At 47.2% G+C, this 24,233-nt stretch overlaps 1 protein-coding gene across 5 annotated transcripts in view; it reads right to left on the reverse strand.

The window, feature by feature from the left end:
• si:zfos-2326c3.2 (mitogen-activated protein kinase kinase kinase kinase 4) overlaps positions 1-24,233 on the reverse strand; it is a 43,740-nt gene that overhangs the window by 6,957 nt on the left and 12,550 nt on the right. The window contains exons 6-28 of one of the 5 annotated variants that reach the window (XM_062477182.1): positions 23,954-24,044; positions 23,563-23,693; positions 23,205-23,259; positions 22,709-22,787; positions 21,704-21,879; positions 19,893-19,965; positions 19,196-19,403; positions 18,513-18,644; positions 15,760-15,822; positions 13,601-13,846; positions 13,052-13,207; positions 11,134-11,292; positions 9,809-9,876; positions 9,419-9,483; positions 7,806-7,900; positions 6,923-7,029; positions 6,529-6,619; positions 5,765-5,923; positions 2,856-2,979; positions 2,538-2,693; positions 1,850-1,993; positions 1,464-1,598; positions 648-748 (exon numbers count right to left, since the gene is read on the reverse strand). In XM_062477182.1, coding sequence (XP_062333166.1) covers positions 648-748; positions 1,464-1,598; positions 1,850-1,993; positions 2,538-2,693; positions 2,856-2,979; positions 5,765-5,923; positions 6,529-6,619; positions 6,923-7,029; positions 7,806-7,900; positions 9,419-9,483; positions 9,809-9,876; positions 11,134-11,292; positions 13,052-13,207; positions 13,601-13,846; positions 15,760-15,822; positions 18,513-18,644; positions 19,196-19,403; positions 19,893-19,965; positions 21,704-21,879; positions 22,709-22,787; positions 23,205-23,259; positions 23,563-23,693; positions 23,954-24,044 — 2,814 coding nt within the window. Of the gene's footprint in view, positions 1-647; positions 749-1,463; positions 1,599-1,849; positions 1,994-2,537; positions 2,694-2,855; positions 2,980-5,764; positions 5,924-6,528; positions 6,620-6,922; positions 7,030-7,805; positions 7,901-9,418; positions 9,484-9,808; positions 9,877-11,133; positions 11,293-13,051; positions 13,208-13,600; positions 13,847-15,759; positions 15,826-18,512; positions 18,645-19,195; positions 19,404-19,892; positions 19,966-21,703; positions 21,880-22,708; positions 22,788-23,204; positions 23,260-23,562; positions 23,694-23,953; positions 24,045-24,233 lie in introns of those variants that run through there. The other 4 variants (XM_062477183.1, XM_062477181.1, XM_062477184.1 and 1 more) reach the window with 4 other exon arrangements.

A 24,233-nucleotide genomic window follows, 5' to 3' on the forward strand; every position in this document is an offset into this window, starting at 1 on the left:
GTTGTAGTCTGGGCAATATAAATAACATCTAATGCTACCTAGGGCTTCCCACAAACCCGCAAATATCAAGCCCCAACCTAAACCCGCAGAGAAGACAGGGAAGAAGAACTTAGGAGAAAGCCCATCTCTCAGAGTCTCAGAAGGAGTTAAAGCTGGTGGTGTCGTTAGTGTCTCCTGACGAGAGGCTGAGGAGATGTGGAGCAGGACACTCAGGAGAGAACAGAACTGGGACAGAGAAGGAGAGAGGGAGGGAGGGAGGGTTGGGGGTGACCCTGATAGAGGAGAGTGTATTTCAGTGTACCATTCGAGCCTCCTGGATGGATGAAGAAAAGAGAACAGGTCTAGAGAGAGAGAGAGAGAGAGAGAGAGAGAGAGAGAGAGAGAGAGAGAGAGAGAGAGAGAGAGAGAGAGAGAGAGAGAGAGAGAGAGAGAGAGAGAGAGAGAGAGAGAGAGAGAGAGAGAGAGAGAGAGAGAGAGAGAGAGAGAGAGAGAGAGAGAGAGAGAGAGAGAGAGAGAGAGAGAGAGAGCGAGGAAGATTAAAATAGAGAGAAAGAGCGGGAGTGACAGAAAGGGAGGGAGAGAGTGATCCTTCATAGGATGTGTTTGACGGTATGCATGTGCTCTCAGATGTTCCGCAGATGTGTTACCTTGAAGGCCATGAACTTGTGGTAAGGTTTAGGCGCCCAGGCATACACCTCCACAGCGTTCTTCAGAGCGATCACCAGGAACTTGATCTTCTCATAGCGAACTGTCAACACCCACAACAAATCTATTAGTTCTTCCTCTAACCCTGAAGACAACTCTACCAGTCGATTTTCACCAACATCTTCCTAGACACAGTCTAGATGTCTATCGTAGCACTTCATATCTCGCTTCTACCAATAAACCGCACATTTGTTGCTTTCTATCTAGGAATTATAAACACACAGAAACACAAGGTGAATTTAAAGAGTTTCTCAAACACTTTCCCAGTAATTCAATATCTGTCTACATCCAGGAAGATGGTTTCAAAACACCGCTCATGTCACAATAGGAATGGTCCTGATTTCACTGGTATGGTCCTGATTTCACTGGTTGAACAAACAGCTGCTGTTGTGTAAAGGTCTTGGGAAAGGCTGTAGAGCCTGCTCTGTCACAACACACCAGGACCTCCGACTACGCCTAACAATACAACTGGTGTTGCTGGCAGGAAGGAGTGGCTTCGCTGTGAGTTCACTTCCTTCCTGAGATGACCGTGTCTTCACCCCCTTCTCACAGGAAAGCCACACAGGAAGCAGCTTAGATCTGCTGCGGTCAGCACATTCAAAACACCAATACATCCACACACACACACAAACACGCACGCACACACTCTCTCTCCATTCTCTCTCACACATGCCTTGACCGATGACCTACTTTCACAGAATTTGGCTAGGATGAATACATGCGTACCCTAGCTAGTATGCTCGCTAGTATGCACTTACCAACTTTGTAGTGCACACAGCCCTCCAAGTCTCCTACCGACGTCCAGCCCTGCCTCTTCTCCACCTCTGGTTCGTTCCTCAAGATCTTGTTCCTCAGCCAGGACAGGTAGTACAGACGTAGCTTGTTCTTCTTGCCTGGACCAACACAAAGTTCCCCTTTACATGTCTGTGTGTGTGTGTGTGACAGTCAGGTACAGTAGTGAAGACAAAATAATGTAGTTATTGTCCCTTTACCAGGACATATATAAGCTAGGCTATTTTATATATAAATATAGATGTGTGTGTGTCTCATCCACAAGTGCAGCTTGTTCTTATCTGGAGGAGAAAGAACGTGCAGGTGCTGTGTCTGTGTGTGTGTGTGTGTGTGTGTGTGTGTGCGTGCGTACCTGAGATGGTGATGAGTACGTTCAGGCCCTCCAGGACGTCCATCTGCTGGAAGCGTCGTCGGCTGATGAGAGAGTAGACCTTCCCCTGACCACTGCGGTCCAGCAGCCAAAGACCATTCTCAGTTCCTACTAACAGGTTCACACCTGAGATACAACACACACACACGCACGCACACACACACACACACACACACACACACACACACACACACACACACACACACACACACACACACACACACACACACACACACACACACACACACACACACAGGTTACTATTAATGCTTCTCACCTCTAAGGTTAAACCCTTTTTAATGCATGTAGCATTTACAAGTATTCAAAACATCGGGGGAACATTAAATACACATAAACTTCCATCTCTCAGTAAATCACTGCACATCTACTGCAGAACAGTTAGAGGCATGTAGATGTTATTCTGTTGATTCTGCGTTTAGATGTTTTTCTACAATGTTATTCTGTGCACTGTTGGTGATTCTTTCCGAAACTGTAGTCAAGCATTTGCAACACAGCTTTTGAACCAACAGGGGGCACTGTGATCTTTGACAAAGCACCAGCTTCAGAGCTTTCATCAAGACATTCTTCCAGGGGAGAAACCTCTAGTCATCGTGGAGGCAGAGTGAAACAGGACCCCTCACCCTCTCCACACACACACATGCACACCTACCCCAGAGTCCAGCACAAAGGATCTCAGCGGTGAACTTCTTCTTGTACTTGCGTATCTCTGGCGTGTCGCTCTGGGGGCGGATGTTGGTGGGGTTTACGTTCACCACCGAGCCTTTCCTGTGGTTCTCCCTCCTCATTGGCTCAGGCTTGCTGCCAGCTGGAAGGGAACGGAGCACACACATGGGTGATTGATCAAACCCTTACTCTTTTTTGTCATCCGTGCCTGGTAGAATGTATGTGTGTGTGTGTGTGTGTGAGGATACGTGTGTGAGTGCGTGAGTGTGTGAGGATACATGTGTGTGTGAGTGTGTGTTCTCACTGGGACTGTGTGCTGTAGGGCTCTGCGGGGGGGAGGTCTTCAGCAATCGGGGGTCGATGAAGGTGGTGAAGGAGGAAGAGGAGGAGGAGGAGGTGCTCTTGCCTGGAGGGCTAGAGATGGACATCTACATCGACCACAACAACATGAAAACAACAACAACAACAATATCAGACCTCAAACCTGGGGGGTGTTCCATCAATGTCGATTAAGGAAAAGCAAGACTTATGTCGCCAAGTCTCACTTACTTTAGCGAGAGTTCCGTTCCATTAAAGTGGCTTATTTGAGTTCTAGCTACGTAACCAAGGTAACTTATGCTTCGGAACTAGCCTGATCCGTGCCAGGCTAAAAGTCAAGCTAAACTAAAATGTGTTGCAAATTATTTCAAACAGGGGGAAACAGAATCTCAAAAGACAGTTCTGTCGAGTAAATTCCTGCGCGCAAAGCACTTTAGTCCGTGTTCGGAAACGTAAATTCAGACTTTTTGAAGTGCAGACATGAATGATTTACGTGTTTACTTCATCTCCAAAAAATATATTAATTTAAATAAACAAGTTAAGAAATAATGTCACTTTAACCGTTTTCAAAAGCCATTGGTTAATTGACATAAAATAAGGCCTTATAAACTAAGCAGAGCATCTAGACAAGTTACAATCAATTATGGCGTATCCGTTCTTTGACAACCCTGTGGTGGATGAAGGTGCTCAGATTATACAAAGAGCGTTGATCCCACCAGCCCCAAGGGTCTTCAGAGACAGAAGTAATGCTTCCCTGACCAGTATCTGTGGAAGAAGTATAGGTTCAGCAGGCCCAGCATAGATAATCTAGATAGATTTAATTGTCATTCTTAAAAAAATAAATACATAAATATAAATATATATATAAAATAACACTTTAGCAACTCTTAAGGATGGCAATGAACACATAAGAGCAGCCTACCATCCTTTGTAGAAAGTAATAGAAAGGAGAGTAGTAGACTATAATAGTAGAAAGGAGGGTAGTAGACTGCAGTCTATTTAGGTAGGCCGAGACTATGTAGTCTGCTGGAATCACACACAAGGAAGTAAACTCACTGTAGCCAAGCCTTGACACTGTTCAGTCTGTCTGCATCTCTGTGTGTCTTTGCATGTGGGACATTCTTGAATGGGCAACTATGCCAGGAAATATGAAGGGGATATACCTTGCTCCAAAGCAGTACCTGAATATTATCATCAGTTTTTCAGGTTATCTTGAAAAACAAAGAATCAAGGAGACTTTTTATTCAATTGTATAAAGTATTTTCATTGTTTAAAGTAGCCTATATGTTGACAAGCCACTATATTACCTCTCCTTCTGGCTTCCCCAATATACTGCAATATACTGTCCCCATGGGTGTATCCAGGCCCACTGGAAGACTCAGGGGATGACTGTCTGGTGCCCCCATGGTTGAAAAAGTGTTTCTAAAATGCCCTCTAGAGTGGCAAAAATTAGACCAAGTGCCCTACTGTCTGCCATTCACATTGTGAAATATGCTTGAGTGCACAGGATGCCCCATGCAATAAATGACAGTGTGCCCTCTATAAATGTAAAAACATGTCTCCATGAGTTCCTTTATAGTAGAGAAAACGTGATGCAGTACCCTATAAGGTGCCCTTACAATGGTCTAAATTGGACTGTTCCCATGCCTTTACTTCCAATGGAAAAGGGTGTTGTTGAATGATGATGAAGTGCCTTTATGCCCAACAGTCTCCCCTAATGTCCCCAGTAGGGCATGCTTTCCCAAAGTGAGGCTGTGACAACACTTGGCACAGCCACAGTCTGTCACTGTCCAAGCCCCCTCTGGATCTGTGGAGGCAGACTATGTTAATTGGAAATCTGGAAATATGGGGCAGCTGTCCATACACTGTCAGCCATAATAGTAATAATTGGATTTGGATTAAATATGCACGCGTAATATAATAATGATATATTCTTAGTCATGCTGAGCAATTTTAAATGACTGTTCTGCCAAGCAAAGTGTGCTACAGTTTTGGTCACCTTCTGATCTGAAGTCGGTGCTGGATCTTTGCAATACTAGTTATTTCAGTGAATCCCCATTTTAGTCATGGTTATCTTTCCCTTTTATCTTAAAGCTTAAAGCTCACCATTCAGTTAATAAATCCATGTGGCAAAGTTATTTTGAAGTAATTTATTAATTTTGTTCAAGATGTGAAGACAAAAACATTATTAGCCCACATCAAGTGCAATTAACCATGGCCTTCTTCAGTGTTTTGAATTTTATCCTACAATTTTCAATTGCTGCCACGTTCTTTTTTGGGCTATTATTCTCAATCTCCTGTTGAGAATATCGACCATAGGCTAGCCTACTGTCAGAACGGTTTCAGACAGCTCATCAAATTACGCTAATTATCAGTAGGCCTAAATGCATATATATATGTTAAGTAGATTTGGTAGGTCTACAATTTACGCATTTTAACAGTCGTAATGGTTTGACAAGTTGTCTCCTTTGCCATGTTAATTGCGGCAACATTGCCCTTTTTGGGGACAACTCCCAAAAAACTCAAAAAATCAATTTACGCTGCTGAAACAACACCACTCTGCTGGTTTACGCTTTGCTTTTTGCGACATAACTCCTCTTTTCGACGATCGCCTGATCTGGGCTGCACAGTCTAAGCTTATTGAGGTCTAACTTGAATTAGCGTTGCCTGTTAGTGGAACGGAACGTTAGTGGAACGGCTTGAGGCTTAAGTCTAAGTTGACGTTTACCCAACTGAGACTTATTCGTGTTAGCGCGACTTGCGTTAGCGACGTTGATGGAACACCCCCCTGCAGTCTCACAGTCGGAGCCATGAGAGGCTCTGGACCAAAAACATTGACATAGGCTCCCCTCTAGTGGACAAAACAAGACTCTACAGAGGCACCCAGTCCCTCACCTGATCTGAGAAGGGCCCTCGGCTGCAGGGAGACTGGGGCTGAAGGAGAGCCTCGCGGGTGGGGCTCTTCTGCAGGAGGTCTGGTAGAACGTAGTTTTGGTCCGAGTCTAAAGCCACCAGTCTCTGTGAGGGCCCGCTCCGGGGCCCTGACACAACCTGCTAGGGGACAAACATACACAGACACACGCGTTCACAGGAACACACACACAGACACACACACACACAGACAGCGATGTACCATGCTTAGACAGGAGAACACATTGGCAATGGCAGCATATGCCTGGTTATTACCCCATATGAGTCATCTGGGCATTCATCTGGGCATTCAACACTGAGTGGGAGGTGTGTGTGTGTGAGTGCAAATGTATGTGGGTGGGTGAGTATAATGTTTGAGAGCAGGATGTGTGTTTTTGTGTCCGAGTGTGTTTGTGTGTGTGTGTCTGTGTGAGTGTATGCGTGTGAGTGTGTGTCCAAGACGCCAGAGGAGAGACACCAATGCTGTCAGAAGTCATTGTTTGGGGTTCCATGACAGCCGAGGAGCAGTAGAAGATTAAAACTGGGACATACATTGTGTGTGTTTGTGTGCGTGTGTGTGCCTGTGTGTGTGTGTGTATATATGTGTATTGTAGATAAAGTTGATGTGTTTCTGTGTTCGGTTGACAGCAGAACAACGAGACTGACAACACATCACATCCTGTGGTCTGTGAGATACACTGCGTTGTGAGTGAGTGAGAGAGTGAGTGAGAGAGTGTGTGTTTGTCTACCTGTGTGTGGTTAAGATTCTGGTGAGGTTGTAGAACAATGTCGTCAAGAATCCCTCTGAAGAAACGACGCTCCCCATTGGTCGTCACGGATCTGAGGGACAGAGAGATGATGATGATGATGATGGGAGAGAGAATATTGATTATGAAGATGATGGTAGAGACAATGGTGATGATGATGGTAATGATAATGATGGTAATGATCATGGCAATGATGATGATGGTAGTGATAATGGTAATAATGATGATGGTAATAATGACGGTAGTGATAATAATGGTGATAGTAAAGGTGGTAGTGGGGATGATGGTTATGATGATGGTAGTGATAATGTGGTGCTGCTGCTGCTGGTAATGATGAAGGTGGTGATAATGATGGTAATGATGATAAGGACTGAACCTTTTCTTGTCCTCGTCATCACTGCTGCCGACCTCGTCACTAGATGAGGAGTACTCTGCTGCTTTACCCAGCGGGCCCAGCCCAGCCTTCAGTCCAGGGAGCAAGCCCTGCACACAAACACACAGACACACAGACACATGTAAACACAATTAAATATCGATATTACACTGATTTACAACTCTGCAGTAGAAGCTGTGATGTGACACTGCCACAGTGAAAATAACTTCAGTATGGAGATAACTGTTCCTTGTGCTGTAAGCTGGCAAGAGACTGCAATGTAACTGTTACACAACAACACTGTTCTCCTATGCTCTATTCTGATCGGAGCTCTTCTACTCTGGTCTTACTGGGAGGAAGTCACTGGAACATTTTCCCTACTCCACATTGGAACGACAGGAACGCTAACTAGGATCATGCCTTCAATCCCATTCCCCTGACTTCCAGCCATAACAATGGTCTCCTAGGCTGTGGTCAGGTGTTAATAAGGCAGAATGCTTTGAAGCCTTTCTCAGACAGAACATTGCTTCATGAGTCTGTGAAGGAGTCGAGCATGTAATCGAGTCTCCATGGTTACTAAGCAGACGTCCCAACGTCAACAGCAACAGGCACAGCGACAACAGAAACCTCCCAGTGGTGGAGAAAACCAGGTTCTGATTTCTAGAGTGTTCCTTTGATGGAGCAGAGCCTCAGAGTGTGTTGGTGAGAGGGTGACTGTACAAAACCTCTTGTTCCTGCTTGTGTTGTATTAACTGGGATCATCCAACCAGAGCCAACGACCAAGTTGGAACTTTTTAGGACATTTTCTCAAACGTAGATCATTAGATAACTTTCACGAGACGTAGTAAAAGTTTTTTGAGCGTGTGTGCATGTTTGTGTGTGTTACCTGGTGTTGAAGAGGCCGTCCAGGACTGTTGTCCTGAGTTCTCCTGTAGTGCTGGACTTGTCTCTGCAGCAGGGGGCTCTCCAGTCTCAGGTAACCTGCAGCACAAACACAAACAATAGCTTCAGAACATCTCTCTAGCCTCGGGAAGCCAGGCGACAAGCAAACATCTGGAAGGTTCTTTTAACCATCAGGAAAATTACATCTTTCTAATACCCTCTCCCAATTCACTGACCTGAAACAGCAACAGAGCAGTCGTACCTCTCTCTCTGTGTGTGTGTGTGTGTTAAGCTTGGATGAGTAACAGAACATTATCTGGTCTCAGCTACCATGCATTAAAAAGCTAAATCTTTGTTAAACTCTCTCTCCATTCCATCCCGTTAACCAGGAAACAGTGACACGGTAGTTTCTATTTCCTCCAGTCACCAAAGCCAGACATCCCCTTAAGAGAGCTTTGTGTGAGGTCTACAAGACCTAGTCTTGTAACCACTGACCTCAGTGGCTTTGAACCAGACTTAAATCATTTCAAAGTTCTGAAGCTGCCCATTGTAGCATTACCACAATAGCAGCAATGCAATGCAACTTGTGCGATAAAAACAAGAGATATTTTGAGCTTCAAAGATAGTGTGATCCCTGACCTTCTTCTTTCTGGCTTACTTCCTGTGAGATCTCTCTCCTGTCAGGTCTCAGACTCTGCTGTCAGGAAACAGGAGCTGTCAGAGGGTGAGTCTCAGAGGCAGGCTTCGAGGAGAGAGAATGTTGAGGAGCTCAGGCTGTAACGCCCTCCGCTCCTCTCCTCCAGCCCTGCTTCTCTCCTCTCCCCAAGCCTTGCTATTCCCTTCCTCCTCTCCTCTTGTCCTCAACTCCCCCTCCTCCTCCCTCTTCTCTCCTCTTCTCCCTCTCCTTTCCTCACCTCTCCTCGTCTTTCTCCCTTTCTCCTCTTTTCCTTCTCTCCCCTCCTCTCCAGCCTGCCTACTCCTTCTCCAGCCCTCCCTCCTCTACTCCCTCCCTCTCTCCTCCCCACCAGCCCCACTTCTCTTCCTCCCTCTCTTCCCTTCTCCTCTTCTCTCCCTTCCTTTCAGTATACCCACTAGTTGACCTGGGGCTGCCCACACCCATTCTACCGCATGCTCCACTGCTAACCCACACGCCTTCACACACTCCCACACACACCCTAAACACAGCGCTGAAACACACACACTCGCACACACACACCCTATGCACGGATCTCACACAGTTTTCCTAAAAAAAGAAACCAAACGCATAACTTCTGTTTCACCAACCCGGTAGAGACACACTGATCTGGTGAACATTTACAGGAACCCAGACCTGGCCTACTCTCCCTGTGAACTGTCGGGTCCACAGTCAATCTGACAGGATGCTTGGATATCACCGTAAAGGGTGTGTTTCTGAGAGCTTACACGTGTGTGTTGGATGAGTAAATAACCACAGGGTGTGTATTTCAGTGTGAGGACTGCAACCGTAGAGTCATGTCTGTGTGCAGCTGGGGAGCGAAAGGTTGTAGGTGAACAGCGTAACTGATGGTGATGGAGATATGGATAGAAGGGGAGGGGGTTAGAGGGAGTGGAGAGAGGGTTAGCACAGGAGATACAGACCTGACGGGGGGTTGCAGGTGGAGGTCGACCTCCCTCCTCTGTCGACTGGTGACTGAGGGGCTCCACTGGAGAGAGAGGGAGGGAGGTAGAGAGAGAGGGAGAGAGAGAAATACGTTTTAAAAGAAAAAAGACTTGACATGGATGTCACAGAGGTAAAGATATCCCCCTGAGCTCATGCTAGTCTGTCAGGGGCTGTCTAACCCTCCCTTGCCCCCCCCCCCCCCCCCCCCCACCCAACACTCTTCCCCTCAGTCAGAAGAACTGACAGGCAGGACGGCCCTCAGGGACTGAGCCCACCCACAAGCCCCCCACGCAAACCCCACCCATCCACCACAACCATGCTTCCCCAGGGCTGGTGCATTCTGGGTATTTGCTCGGTGGTCAGTGTACCTTGACGCTGTCCTCTTGTGACTCATCAGCTCTTTGCAGTAGAACTTGGATGTGGTGCGTTCTGGGACCTGGGGAGGGGGGTGGCGGGCGATAGAGAAAGATATAAAGACAGAGAGAGAAATAAAAAGAAAGCTAAATATATGCCACAAGTTTGCTAGGACTCAGGATCAATGTCTGTGCCATGTGACAAAGCCAGCCTTCCACCACCCTGTCACAAGACCAATCATATTTGTGATCAGGTGACTAGCGACTGGCATTTCTCAGCCTGATCCGTCGTCAGCAGTCGACCTTGCACCCTCTCCACCTCACATAGGAAGTCCACGCCCAGCGAAACAGGAAGTCCCTCTGATGAAAGTACCCATCTGCCTTACTAGCTGGCTCACATCCTGCAGCCATGCAGCTTACCAGCAAGCCTCAGTCTAGTTCTAGAAGCGCTCATCTGGTTCCCACGGTGACAGGAAGGCAGGAACAGTTGCTAGTAGTTAAATGATATTACCTCCACATGTGCTTTCTAATAAACCCCCAGTTGGCCTTGGGGTATAGATACAGCACTAACACACTCACTGCTGGGGTGGGGTTAGGGTGGTGGGGGTGGGGAGGCTGTGCTTGTGTGTGAGGGGGGGGGGGGGGGGTTATAAAAAGCTTCACCTCTCAGTAATGGCTCTGAATGTAGGCCAGAGGGCACTGCCAACTTGGCACAGTTGCCTTTCTTGTCTGCCGTGCGTTGCATGATCGTCAATAAGAATCCTAACATCAACAACAACAACAGTGTCCAATATGTCAGCTGCAACATGCACATCAACCACCCCCCTCAGAGATGACATCAAACCCATATGTTACTGGAGCTGCTGAATAGGTCCGCATGAAGGAAACTTCAAATTGCACTGGAATGCAAAAAAGTTTTTTTCTTCTATGCTATTGCCCTCATATTATAAAGGTTTACGTTTTTAAGAAGTCACTCAATATAATAAATTACATTTTTAGGATCACTGAATATTCAGTATGTCAGCAGAGTAGACTTGTCGAGGCATGTCTTCTGGTCAGTTTTTCTGGATCTTTCTCTGCTCATTTTAAGGTGTACCAACATTCAAAAAAGCATATCTTCTTCAACAAATTTCAGATTTGAATGTAAAACACATAATTTGAAAGCGTACAATATGCACTTTGATATTCTATATGATTACCAGTACTAGTGAGTACCAGCAGACAGCGAGAACCAACCCTGGACAGTCAGGAAGACAGAGGCAAACAGGCAGGCTGGCACACAAACAACCAGGTCATACAAAAAAACAGCCAGCAGACAGACACACAGACAGGCGACGTACCTTGGGAGGGCGTTCAGCAGAGCTGGGGAAGTCCCAGAAAACCTCGTCCAGGGTGGGGGAGAGGGGGGTGAGGGGGGTGAAGGGGGAGAGAGGGGAGGTGACCATGTCTGACAGGGAGCTGCTGTGTGAGGACTCTCTGCTGGAGCGCAGGTTGGATTTCTGGAACAGAGAAGGTTCCGGGTTAGACCACACAGGGACACCATGCCACGCTGTGCTAAACTGCACTGCACTGATGACACGATCTGTTTTCATTTAATTAGGGTTTGAGTTGGTTGACATTACTTGACATTTGATTAATTTAGCAGATGATTTTAACTAAAGCGACATACAAATATATCAGTTTAAATATATAGAGGGTGTGATTTAAAATGTCCCTGTAGAAATGCCTGATCTAGGAGTAGAGGTGTGTACTTTGAATATGTTTAGGGACACCTGCTTAAAATTATAGTTACTCAGTCACTGAATTACATTTATTTTTGAATTTGATTAAGCAGACACTTTAATCCAAATAGTGCTTATCGAAAGTACAACAGAAGTTCAAGGTGCATTGTTTATCTTTTTGGTGGTCAGCGTCAAGGCAAGGCCTGTATTTATTAGCCACATTAAAGGTCAAGGTCAACAGGCACACTGAACATAAGAAAGAATATTACACTAGAATACTTGCTCTGCACCATTCTATAGAGGCATGCCTGCTTGTCAACATCACATTCATATTTTCTACAAATATATTTTTTTATAGCAGTTGTTATTCTAGTAAAGGCAAATCAGAGAACCCCAGGAATAAAAGACTAAATACTGTTATGCATTACAATATTGTATAAGTATTTTATATCTAACTGCCAATTGACTGCCATGAGAAAAAGGTAATGCCTTGTTCTATGGTACCAAATAGATGAAGCCTGTTGTTGCACAAAGAGGAAGTTAGTGAGAGGAAGTTATAGTAGTTTAAAGATCTGATTCTTCCTTTAGAAAAAGGAACCGTGTCATCAAAACGCATAAATAATAGTGTTAGGTTTTCTGAGACATGCAAAGCACACCCGATGCGTGCACACACACACGCACACACACACACACACACACACACACACACACACACACACACACACACACACACACACACACACACACACACACACACACACACACACACACACACACACACACACACACACACACACACACTTTGATGCATACCCATGACCACAACCACACACAGGCAGACAGCTGGCTGTTGGCTTACATCATGTAACGCTGAGTCGCTGAGGTCAGCCCTTTTTAGCAGATTTTAAAATGTAAGTTTTTATTATTTAACAACATTTGGCAACACTATACATTAACGTTACATTAACTAATATGTAAATACATAGCATTTCATATGTGCCTACAACAGTTTTTACTATATTTCTGGGTAAATTAATGATGGAAGTGTTGGAGGTATAGATTATTACAAAATGGCACAGTATGGGGTAGGGGTGTAAGAGTTAAGTGGATGTTGTAAAGGGGGAGTTGAGCGCTGTGTTACCAAAATAAGAGCAAAGTTAACATCCACTTACCCCTGGAAAGCCCAACCTCACCCAAGTTTGACTTGTGTAATAACTTGTTCCACATAAACCTTGATGAAGTGTAACTACATATACCTGGATGATATAAACTGAGGTCCTTTGGGAACTGAGTTGGGAAGACTTCTGCACTCAAAAACTCAAATATATATGAGGCATACCTTAACCATTATGATTTACTGTTCGACTGACATGACAGTTGTGGATTTGTACCCCTAACCCTTGCAACCATGTCATGTCCTGACAGCTTTTCATCAGAAAAGCAAAAGGCAATAAAAACCCCACACAAAGATTTAACAATAAAACTTGAATCTTTCCATGTTTTTTTATATTTGTGTTTGTGTAGGAGGTTGTGCTACCTGGGGCAGGTTGGCCCTCTGCATGGCGGGGGTACAGGGGCTGGAACTGCTGCCGGAGCCCAGGCGAGAGTGCACGTGGCTGGGCAGACCAGCGGCCGCCACCAGCCTGTTCAGGTTAGCCTGCTGGCTGTCGGACCTCCACATCACCTCCTCCATCTAGGCCACACGAAGATGGACAGTCACCCTCCAGAACCACATTCAGTTGGCCCGATGGTCAGTAGGTCAGTCAGTCAGTAATTCATCAACCAATCAGCCAGCAGTCCCAGTCTGTCAACCGATATACCAACCAACCAATGAAATACCCCATCCATAAAACAATCATCCCAAGCTAAAACACTGACAACAAACTGGGTGCTTTGAGCACGGACATTTTAAGCATGGCATTGGGGCATACAGAGAGGGAAAGAAAATGGAAGGGTAGACAGGGTAGACAGAAGCCGGGGAGGTGGAATGGGTTAGGGTTGGGAGCGACGTGGAGGAAAGGGGGTCGGGGTAGGGAAAGGCAAGTTGGGATGGGAGTGAGAAAAGGGGGGGGTGAGCCAGCTTTACCGCTGTGCGCTGGCTGTGAGCGGGAGGGTAGCTGGGCGGGGGGATGCTGGCAGGCTGGGGGGGCTCCTTCTGCCTGTGTCTGTGGTCGTGCTGCAGCGACAGAAGCTGGGTCTGGTCCTTGGGCAGCGTGCGGTGGAACCTCCGGCCCTGCTGAGACCCCTGGGGCGGGGCTACGGGAGGCTGGGGCTGAGGGGGCTGGGGAGGACGAAGCTGGGGCTGGGCGTGGCGTGGAGCCTGGGTTCTCCTCTAGCACAGAGGCACACCAGGGAGAACACAGGCACAGAGAGACACGGAGAGAGACGTCAGACAGCGAGACATGTAGAGAAACAAGGAGAGAGAGACAAGGAGAGAGAGAGAGACATAGAGAGAGAGAGAGAGAGACATAGAGAGATATAGAGAGACTGGTCAGATTACCAGCTCACTGAGCAGAAGCACATGGGGAAATATCACCCCTGAATCCTCACAATTTAAGCATAGAGGCACACACACACACGTTGAGACGTGGGCACACACACTGACATGCAGGCAGGCAGACAGACAGGTGCACACACATTTGAGACACACATGGCTTACACGGAGGCAGGCAGAACTCACCCCTGAATACACACATTTACTGAAGCACATAGAGGGTCAAGGCATGTGGGCACACACACACACATGAATGGAGAATCATCTGCTGTTCTTAATATAGCAGTGCCGGAGGGTGTTCTGTACATGTCACACTGCTGTTCCTGCATCTACCATCACACTCTGGAGAAATGGCAAGGTCACACTTTAGGGTCAAACTGCATCACACACACACACACACGCACATGCACACGCACATGCACACGCAAGCAGGCACACACACAACCTCACCCACTCACAATAACAGGACTATAGTTATGTGGGTGGCTGTCTACTGTTTTGGACACTAGAAGCTATCCTTTAGGAACCATAGATGGCCAATATGTTGATCGCTATCTCATCCCAGAGCTTTATTAACATAATCACATTACCGTCAATTAAAGTAAAGTCCAAAACAGGCTTTTTCTACAATTAGGCGTTTAGCCTTTCAGACACACACACGCACACTCATTTTCAAACAGTCCAGAGGCATAATGGCCGTGAGGAGATAAGAAGGACTCGAGTCAGACAGAGCAGATATTGATAAAAAGGGAAGCTGCATTAATGATGTTGCAATCTTAAAGCGGTGGCTTTACACATGCCGCCCCCCATGCATGCTTTTATACAGTTTATCCTTTGTGTGTATGTGTGTGTGTGTTGCCCCCTCTCTATGCTATACATTTACATTTACATTTAGTCATTTAGCAGACGCTCTTGGGACGTGGGTGGGGGGTAGGGAAACGCATGCCTCCTCTAACGTATCTATCCCAATCTCCACCCGGCACACGTTTGTGCAACTCGTCACACACACCACACAAGCATGCTCTTTGATGCGCCTCCCTGACAGAGCCGCACTGTATGGAGTGAAGGGTGTTTCCCAAACACAATCCTGCTGAGGGTTAGCCGAACGGGTTAGCTGAGCAGCAGTCAACGTCGTAGCCTTTGGGCAGAGCTGTAGTTTTACCTCGATAACTCTGCGCTGGTATACAAAGGCAGATCTGGATGTATTTACATTTTCAAAAGCAGGCTATTGATGAACAAAATGCCTTAAAGTCTTGTTTTTTTTGTGTCGTTTTTTCTTTCCAAATTTAGATCCTATATGTTCATGCTGATTTCACTCAACAGGATCAATGTCACAAATCTGGGAATGGTAGAAATTCCCTGGCACTGCTCATTTGAAACAGGTCCCTTCCATTCCAAAGTCTTGCCTGCTGGTGTAGAGGGTATGGACAGCCCGTGTCACAGCCAGCTTTCACTGATAACAAACCACGTCTAGACTTCCCATTCTGTCACTGCTGTCTAGACCCAATGCTTCGTTATCACAAACGCACACAAACACACTCACGACATGACGTTCTCATGCGAGGTTACGCTGTACAGTAACAGTAACATCTACTGCCAGACATTTCCCCATTCACCAAGAACCCCATTCCCCCCCCCCCCCCCCCCCACACACACACACACACAGGAAGCAGGGAGAACACACAGGTGACGCCATGGCCCGGGTCCATGCAGAGGAGGTGAGGTGATGGGAGTGAGAAGTTACTTCTTACCTGCTCTGCTCCGGAGACCACAGGCCTTACTGACACATCCTTCCTCTGTCTGCCCCTCTCCTCCTGCTGGACACACATAGACCCGCACACACACACACTCTATTACTTCCTGGTTTCCTGGGAAACCCAGTGACTGAATTTTAGTGAAAAAGTCTGAAATATTCATTTTCAATATGACAGCTAGCTTGCATAAGGCTCTTAACTACCCCACCTCTAAATATTTTACATCAAAATCAGCCCCGATCACTCCAAATGGACTGACAGAGCACAGCAGTCAATTAAGAGTGTGTGTGAGAAAAAGAGTGTGTGATAGGGAAAGTGTTGGTGAGTGGGAGAGTGTGTTTGTGCATGAGAGGACTGTTTATGTGAAAGAAACTGAGAGAGGAGTGGATGTATGTAAGAGGGCCGGGTAGGGTCAGAGTTTCCATGTTTATATAATTACTTTGGGTTATAAACAGAACATACTTACATGCAATGCACACGCGCGCACACACACACACACACACACACACACACACACATACAGCAGAGACAGACAGGAGTGATGGGTTCATCAGACTGTCGGAGAGTTCCATCTGTGTTGAGTTAGTGACTAGGCTAGTCTCCAAGACTGTCCCTTCTCATTAAACTACATCCATAACCCCTTTCTCCCCCTCTCTCCCCCTCTCTCTCCCCCACTCTCCCCCACTCTCTCTCTGTCCCCCTCTCTCTCTCTCTCTCTCTCTCTCTCTCTCTCTCTCTCTCTCTCTCTCTCTCTCTCTCTCTCCCTCTCTCTCCCTCTCTTTCCTCTCTTTCCTCTCTCTCTCTCATACACACACACACACACAATGTGAATATGCACATATACATGGTTTATATGCAAATATATTTTCAAAAAAGGCTTTCCAATGAAAAGTTGGGGGAGGGGGATTTTCTTATGAATATTCACTATTCACTACTTATGGAATATATTAAATGCTCTAAGTGACACTGACACACCCAAGTTATGTTATTATTGCTTGTTCGCTTGATCAAAATAGAAAGATAGAAAGCGATTGTGGGTCTGTAACAACTGAAAGGTCATATACACTGCTGAGGATCGCTTTCAGGTTCAAACGTTTCACTAATCCTAATGCCCCCTCTCTCCAGGTGCTGAGGCATTCCTGCAGGAAGTGTGATGTGCAGAGAAACAAGGCCTCCATTTTGGCCGACACATTCATTACAATACCATGTCGCCGTTGCAACTTAAAACCTTCATATATGAATCATTCAAATAATTCACACATCATTTAGTTATCTATGATTAAACACATTTTAATTTAAAAAAGCATAAGGCTGTCAAGCGATTAAAATAATTAAGGCCTAATTAATTACATGCTTTGTAATAAATAAATCTAGATTAATGGCATAAATATTTGGCATGAGAAGCATTAACATTTGACATTATAAAACTTTAGAGGTCAATATCTCTTTTCATTTCCCACACATTCTGATATTTGTTTTTCATGGTTCATGAAATGTCATTTTTTTCATGAACCTTATGCAATGTCCATAACAATCAAGAATATGACCAAATGCATTGTAGTGACCGAGTTGGTTAATCGGCCACAGGTAGACTTTACTCAGCCTGTTCGAGTGTGGTTTGACGAGACTTGTTAGCATCAGAGGCTATGCTAGTTTTTAATGTTCCATTCAGTGGGGGGAGGGGGGGGGCAGCGACTTTATCAGGGTGGCCGTGGCCCCCCCTAACCTGATTCACTGAGCTAAGAAACACTTTGCATAGAGCGTGATTAATCTGTGTTCATTTTTTACGCATTATCTTTTTCTACAATTAGTCAAAACGTGTTATTTTAACAACCCTAATTTAATCATTTGTAAATCTACAAAAAGCGCTTCAAAATGAGGATTTACCAACAAAAAATTACCATTTTGCAAGGAATGTTTGTAATCAAGACTGGGATTGATGAGTTTGACTAAAGGGGTTTAACTCAAAAAAGAGGTTCTGGTGTTTAATTACAGTTTTTTTTGGTGTATCTTGAAATAATAATAATAAATAATAATAGACTGAGATTATCATCAAAGAACATTTAACACACTGAAATACACACCACAATTACCTCTTTTAGGACATGACTTTAACACACACACAGACACACATCCCCAGTGAGAGCCAGTGAGCTGTGGCAGGTTCATTAAGGTATTCTCCTCATTAAGTTCCTATCAGCAACGTGCCACCTCTCAAAAACGGCCGACTAATAGATCCTGATGCTCAGCAACGCCGCGCCGCTCCGCCCCCCTGCGGCAGCCATCCCATAATGAGAAGTGTTAATAAAGCGGCACGCTTTTAATCATGCCCGTTCCAAGGACCAGCCCAGAGGCGGTCCGGAAAGCCTGGCCTGGTGAGGGTGGGGCTGGGGCTGGGTGGGGGGGAGGAAGACAATCATCGTCACGGTAACGTCTGCTGGCAGGTGGAACTGCAGCATCAGCAAAGTGGAGGGAGCTGCTGCCGTCGTTGGCAACGGCAGCAGGATGGCTCCTCTGCAACATGGTGGTGCGTAACCCGGGGCAACCAGGCCTACAGGAGGATTCAGAGCTCAGACTCTGATGTCAGATGTCACTTGTTTGCATCTCACCATGACCAGTATGTCAGTACAGGCTCCTCCAGTTTTAACTGGACATTCAGACACTATTGAAGCCTTCAAATCTTTTCTCCTGGCCAGCGATGGTTATCCCCTGCTCTATTCCAGCACATCTGATACTAACACAGTTCTCACCTGTCTTTTATCACTCCTGTTGTTTCTATCGTCCAATCGGATTCGGTCGTGTCCATCCGACTCCTCCCCCCAGAGCATCTCCTGTAGCTCCGCCCACTGGAACCCGGAGTCTTGCAGCTGTCTCCTTTGCTGCTGTAGACAACATCCCACAACAACATCATCACCACGCTCGTGTACACGAGTATAGAAATAAACAACAGTATATGCGAGTATACATGATTATACGTCTGTAAATGTCCATACCTGATTGTGTGTGTGGTGTGTGTGTGTGGGATGTGTGTGTGGTGTGTGTGTGGTGTGTGTGTGGTGTGTGTGTGCGTGGGGGGGGTGTGTGTGTGGTGTGTGTGTGCGTGGGGGGGGTGTGTGTGTGGTGTGTGTGTGTGTGGGGTGTGTGTGTGGTGTGTGTGTGGTGTGTGTGTGTGTGTGTGTGTGGGGTGTGTGTGTGGTGTGTGTGTGGTGTGTGTGTGTGTGGGGTGTGTGCGTGTGTGTGTGCGTGTGTGTGTGGGGTGTGTGCGTGTGTGTGTGTGTGGGGTGTGTGTGCGTGTGTGTGTGTGTGGGGTGTGTGCGTGTGTGTGTGGGGTGTGTGTGTGGTGTGTGTGTGGTGTGTGTGTGGTGTGTGTGTGTGTGGGGTGTGTGCGGGTGTGTGTGTGTGTGTGTGGGGTGTGTGTGGGGGGGTTCCTTACGTCCTCCAGCCTCCTGCGCTGCTCCTGCTCCTGCTGGATCCTCTTGTGGCGGTCGGCCAGCAGCTGCTGCTTGTACCTCTCCTGCTGCTGGTGCTGCTCCTGGAGGAGCTGCTGCTGCCGCTGGCTCTCTGCCCGCCCTCGGCTCTCCTGCTGCAGCCGCAGGAACTCCCGGCGCAGGGTCCACTCCCCCGGAACGTTCACGATGGAACTGGGGCCGGGCGGAGAGCAGGAGAGAGGGATGGAGAGGATGGAGGGGGAGGAGAGAGGGGTGGAGTATGTGGACATGAGTGAGAGATGAACATGCTGTCCTTAGCAAACAGTGCGTGTGTGTGTGTGTGTCAGGATCTGCACCATATGGTACTTTGGGTATGGAGAGAGCAGAACAGGAGCAGGGGCGTCTGTCTCTGTAGACAGGCCTCCTTCCTTTTTCTCTTTCTCTCTCTCTTTTTCACAAACACACACACACTATGTTAAATGCGGTCCTATCACATAGAGTGTGTGTGTATGTGACAGTAGATTAGTGATTACATAACCAGCCATATGAACAAAGGGTTGTGTGCACAGGTCATCTTTTAGTGGATCACAGAACGTGGCTAGGGAGGCACCAGATTGAGTTTTTTGGGGCTGGTGACGGTTGGCATGCTGAGATGAAGCGCGAAGCCCAGTGGGTGTGAGGTGGTCTGTGTTGTGGTCCTACCTGGGTTCCCCTTCTTCCTCATTCATCTCCTCCTCCTCATCCTCACTGCCGCTGTACTCATACTCTGGGCCCTCTGTGGACACGGACAAAATACAGACAGACAGACAGACAGGCAGACAGGCAGAGAGACAGACAGGCAGAGAGACAGAGAGACAGAGAGGCAGATCAGTCAGCTGAGTGGAAAATCCCAAAAAAATGAGAACAGGGAAGCTGTCCATCTCAGTAACTTCCTCCTCCCCCCTCCCTCCCCCCCTTCCTCTCCCAACCCACCACACCCAGGTGTCCTCTGCAGTTTACACACAATTCCATGAACACTCATAAGGTGATCCTCTCACTTTCGTTATTCAGAGGAACTAACTTCCAGTAAACTGCTCATCTGAGATCACTGAACAGTTCAGCATGAGAGAAAGAGAGAGAGATAGTTCGAATAGAGAAAGAGAGAAAAAGCCAAGAGACCCAGGGAGAAGGAGGAAGGAAAAAAGAGAGACAGAAAGAGGGAGAAAAGAGAGAGAAAGTGAAGGAGTGTCTTTGCCCTAGAGAAGCGCCATCTGTTTCTCATTCCCACTCTCCAGTCTCCAGGAGGTTCAGAAAACTCAACCCTGCCTATGATCCAGTCACTGCTGTTCAGGACCAGGCCCAGGCTGTTACATTGGATAACGCCAGCCAGCCTGCCTGCCTGCCTCTTTATCTGTCAGTCTGTCAGTCTGTCAGTCTGTCAGTCTGTCAGTCTGTCAGTCTGTCAGTCTGTCTCTGTGGAACAGTCACCAAGCCAGGATCTTGCTCCAGAGTGCTTGCAGGATGAAGGATGTGGGTGTGTATGTGTGTGATGTCATCACGTGGCGTCAGAGAGGAAGCTGGTGGTGGTGAGTGGTGCATTGTGGGAGATGACTAAACCCTGCCTTTACTGCTCTGAGAATCATTCCTGTCGTATGACACACGTATGTGCTGTGTCACTGGGTGGCCTTGTGCCATGCTAGGCTGCTGTCCTGCCCTAAACCACACACACACACGCAAACACACACACACACACACTCTCCCACACTATAATACCACGGAGCAGAAGATTACAACTGCCACTGGATAACACACCCTGTCATTACAAACTAATGCCAGCCAAACAGTACAGTAGGGCCAGGCCTGCTGTACACACAGACACACACACTGAGACTAAGACAACACACACACGTAGACGCACACACTACTCAACTAAACAAATCTAGAGTATTCCTACTTTTGGCAGGCTGCTGTTTTGTCGTGGCATACTGTACAACGCCTACAATACGACTTCACCAGACTGTGTCTTGGCCACAACTTGTCAAGGTATTATTATTTGAGATTTATTTGTTCTCTGGTAAGCAATACTTACTTTTAGACTGCTATTTATCTGTGTTCAAGATTATCAACTCTGCTTTCAACATTATTCATTATTAGGTAGGACCATAGTTGTAGTTTCTATGCTGTGTAGCATAATGCGCCAACTGGAGTAGCACTCCTAATTCTATTGTGTACAGAGCTACAATACATTTACATTTAGTCATTTAGCAGACGCTCTTATCCAGAGCGACTTACAGTAAGTACAGGGACATTTCCCCTGAGGCAAGTAGGGTGAAGTGCCTTGCCCAAGGACACAACGTCAGTTGGCATGACCGGGAATCGAACTGGCAACCTTCGGATTACTAGCCCGACTCCCTCACCGCTCAGCCAACTGACTTCTATATACAATAAATACAATAAAGTATTTCAACTCGATTTAATTTCAGTTAACCCTAACCGCCCCCCCCCCTTCCACCAGGCCTGAATGACCCCCTGACCTTTGTCTCCCTTCTTTTTGCGCGTGCGGTCCAGGTGATCCTGCAGGAGGGTGCGGAGCTGCCTCTCGTTGGGCAGGTCCCGGATGAAGGAGTGCCGCAGCAGGGCTTCCGTGGTGGGGCGCTGGAGGTGGCTCTTCACCAGGCAGCTCTCCACAAACGACAAGAACCTCTTAGACCTTGGGGGGGCAGGGGAGGCAGGGGGGAGGGAAGTAGGGGTGGAGGAGAGAGAGGGAGAAAGGGAGCGAGGCAAAGGGAGGTAGGTAGGGGTGGGAGAGAGACAGAGCGAGAGCGCGAGAGAGCAAGAGAGAGCGAGAGAGAGAGAGAGAGAGAGAGAGAGAGAGAGAGAGAGAGAGAGAGAGAGAGAGAGAGAGAGTTGAGAGAGGGTTGGATCCAGGGAGAAAAGAGAGGCCGGGAGGGGAAGAGCCAGGGATGAGGCCAGAGGAAAGTAGTGATGAAGGTATTCCAGTAAGGGAAAGAAGGAGGGATGAGGGAGGCAGGGGGAAAAAAAGAAGAGAGAATCAAGTAGGCGTTAGCTGTGTTCCCATGTAGGCCTGCACTAACATCTCCACCACAGCGATGACCCATCCATAGCAGGCTTTGTGTGAGAGACTTTGGAGAGGAGCGGGGAGCTGGCGGGGGGGGGGGGGGGGGTGGAAGAAAACAGGAGAGGGTGATGGAGGAACGTAAAGGGGAAGCAGCTGCAGTGTTTGGGGAAGCCTTGCAGTGTGCTGGCACACCAGGTTACCTAGACCCTGGTTGGCTGGTTCCTCCAGGAAGCAGGTGATGGACAGTGTGTGTTCAGCCAGAACTACTGCTGGAGCTGCAGAGTCAGATGGGAAAACTGCTATCCTGGTCCCAAATACTGTTAGCTAAGCAGCTGTAAAGGCTTTGTGTGTGTGTGTGTGTGTGTGGGCAGTAGTGTCTCTGGAGACCTCGCCTGGCGGAGTTTGTGTGTGTATGAGTGTGAAAGGCTAAGTGTGTATGCTTCAGAGCTGTCCGTCTTACCATTTCTTGGACTTGAGTTTTGGGGGCGGGTTGCGTGGAATGAGGAACAGGGCTCTCATGGGGTGCATGTCACACAGGGCTGGACACACACACACACACAAAGGCAAGGGTTACGATGGAAAAGCATGGGTGTTGTGGAAAAAAAAACCCTCACACACTAACACAATTGGCTGACAACATCTAGTCTCCAGTCTCATTGATCTATCTGCTCCGGTGTTGAAATGCTAGATGTTCTCAGAACTCAGATTGCTTTGCTGTGAGCCCCTGTTTCTGAGAGCCAGCAGAGATACAGGCAGGAACATCTAACTACCCACACAAAGCACACTGGGGTCACAGGGAGAACTGTACACTTGATTCAAACTTGATTCTTTTAAACCTAAAAACTGAACATTTTTGGAATAGCATTACAAGAAACCAATTCAATCACTAACCACCATATTGTCCATGGCCTAAAAAGTCTTTCAATTTGCAGAGAGAGTGTGTGTTCCAGACTTACGTGGTGCTCCCTCTGCCATCTCCAGTGCTGTGATTCCCAAAGACCACAGGTCACTCTGGATGGGAAAGAACACACACACAAACACACACACAGTCAAAGGTTCAAACACCAACAGAAAGGTGGTTATTTTCCACCAGCAGTATCTTACCTAAAACACCAAAAAAAGAAAAAACCTTGTAAACTTGAACTTATGTAAAGAAGTAATGCTATTAGCATCAGAGGTTAGGCCTCTGTGCATTTCCATAACTGAATGAGTTAGCACCCCAACGTACTGTCAGTGGCTAGCTCCCTGCTTTTGACAATGTTGAGCCGCTTACTGCTAATGCTAACCGCGCTAGCACAAAAAACTCTTTCCCACCCTGTAGTCATAGGTGGAGTCCGCGTTCTCATCACAGGCGATGACCTCTGGAGCCATCCAATAGGGTGTCCCGATGAAAGTGTTTCTCCTGCCTATGGTCCTGTCCAACTGGGCACTCACGCCAAAGTCCACTGGAGTAGTAGAGGCCAGTGAGATAGAGGGTTAGAGACAGATATACACTAGGCTCAAAGGATGATTTGCTGTTTGCAAAGTCAGCTGGATTAGAGAGAGACAGGGGAGTGTGACTGTGCTAGTGCTGAAACCTGATCCCTGTGTTCTCACCTAGCAAACCTGTTGGCTTTTCTCTGTACAGAATTGTGTAGGGAACCATGCAACTCCTAGATCCATACCCTGACCCCAGGTTTTGACCACCCGTCCCAGTTCTCCTCACCTAGTTTGACCTCTGCATTCTCCGTCAACAGGACGTTCTGTCCCTTGATGTCTCTGTGGATCACGTGATGCGAGTGTAGGTGCAACAGGCCCTGGACACACAAACACACACAAAGACACAGGCGTGCAAACACAAACGTCAGGATGCACACTCTCATGACTTCCTGCTTCTGGCCATGTTGGAGTCTGCCAGAGACATGCTGGAGAATGTGTGTGTGTGTGTGCCGGTTTGCGGGTGTGCACCCTCTCCCCCTCTCTCTTACAGTACTTCAAAGCAACAA

Source organism: Osmerus eperlanus, chromosome 13 (genome assembly GCF_963692335.1).
Source record: "Osmerus eperlanus chromosome 13, fOsmEpe2.1, whole genome shotgun sequence".
NCBI classification, from domain to species: domain Eukaryota; kingdom Metazoa; phylum Chordata; class Actinopteri; order Osmeriformes; family Osmeridae; genus Osmerus; species Osmerus eperlanus.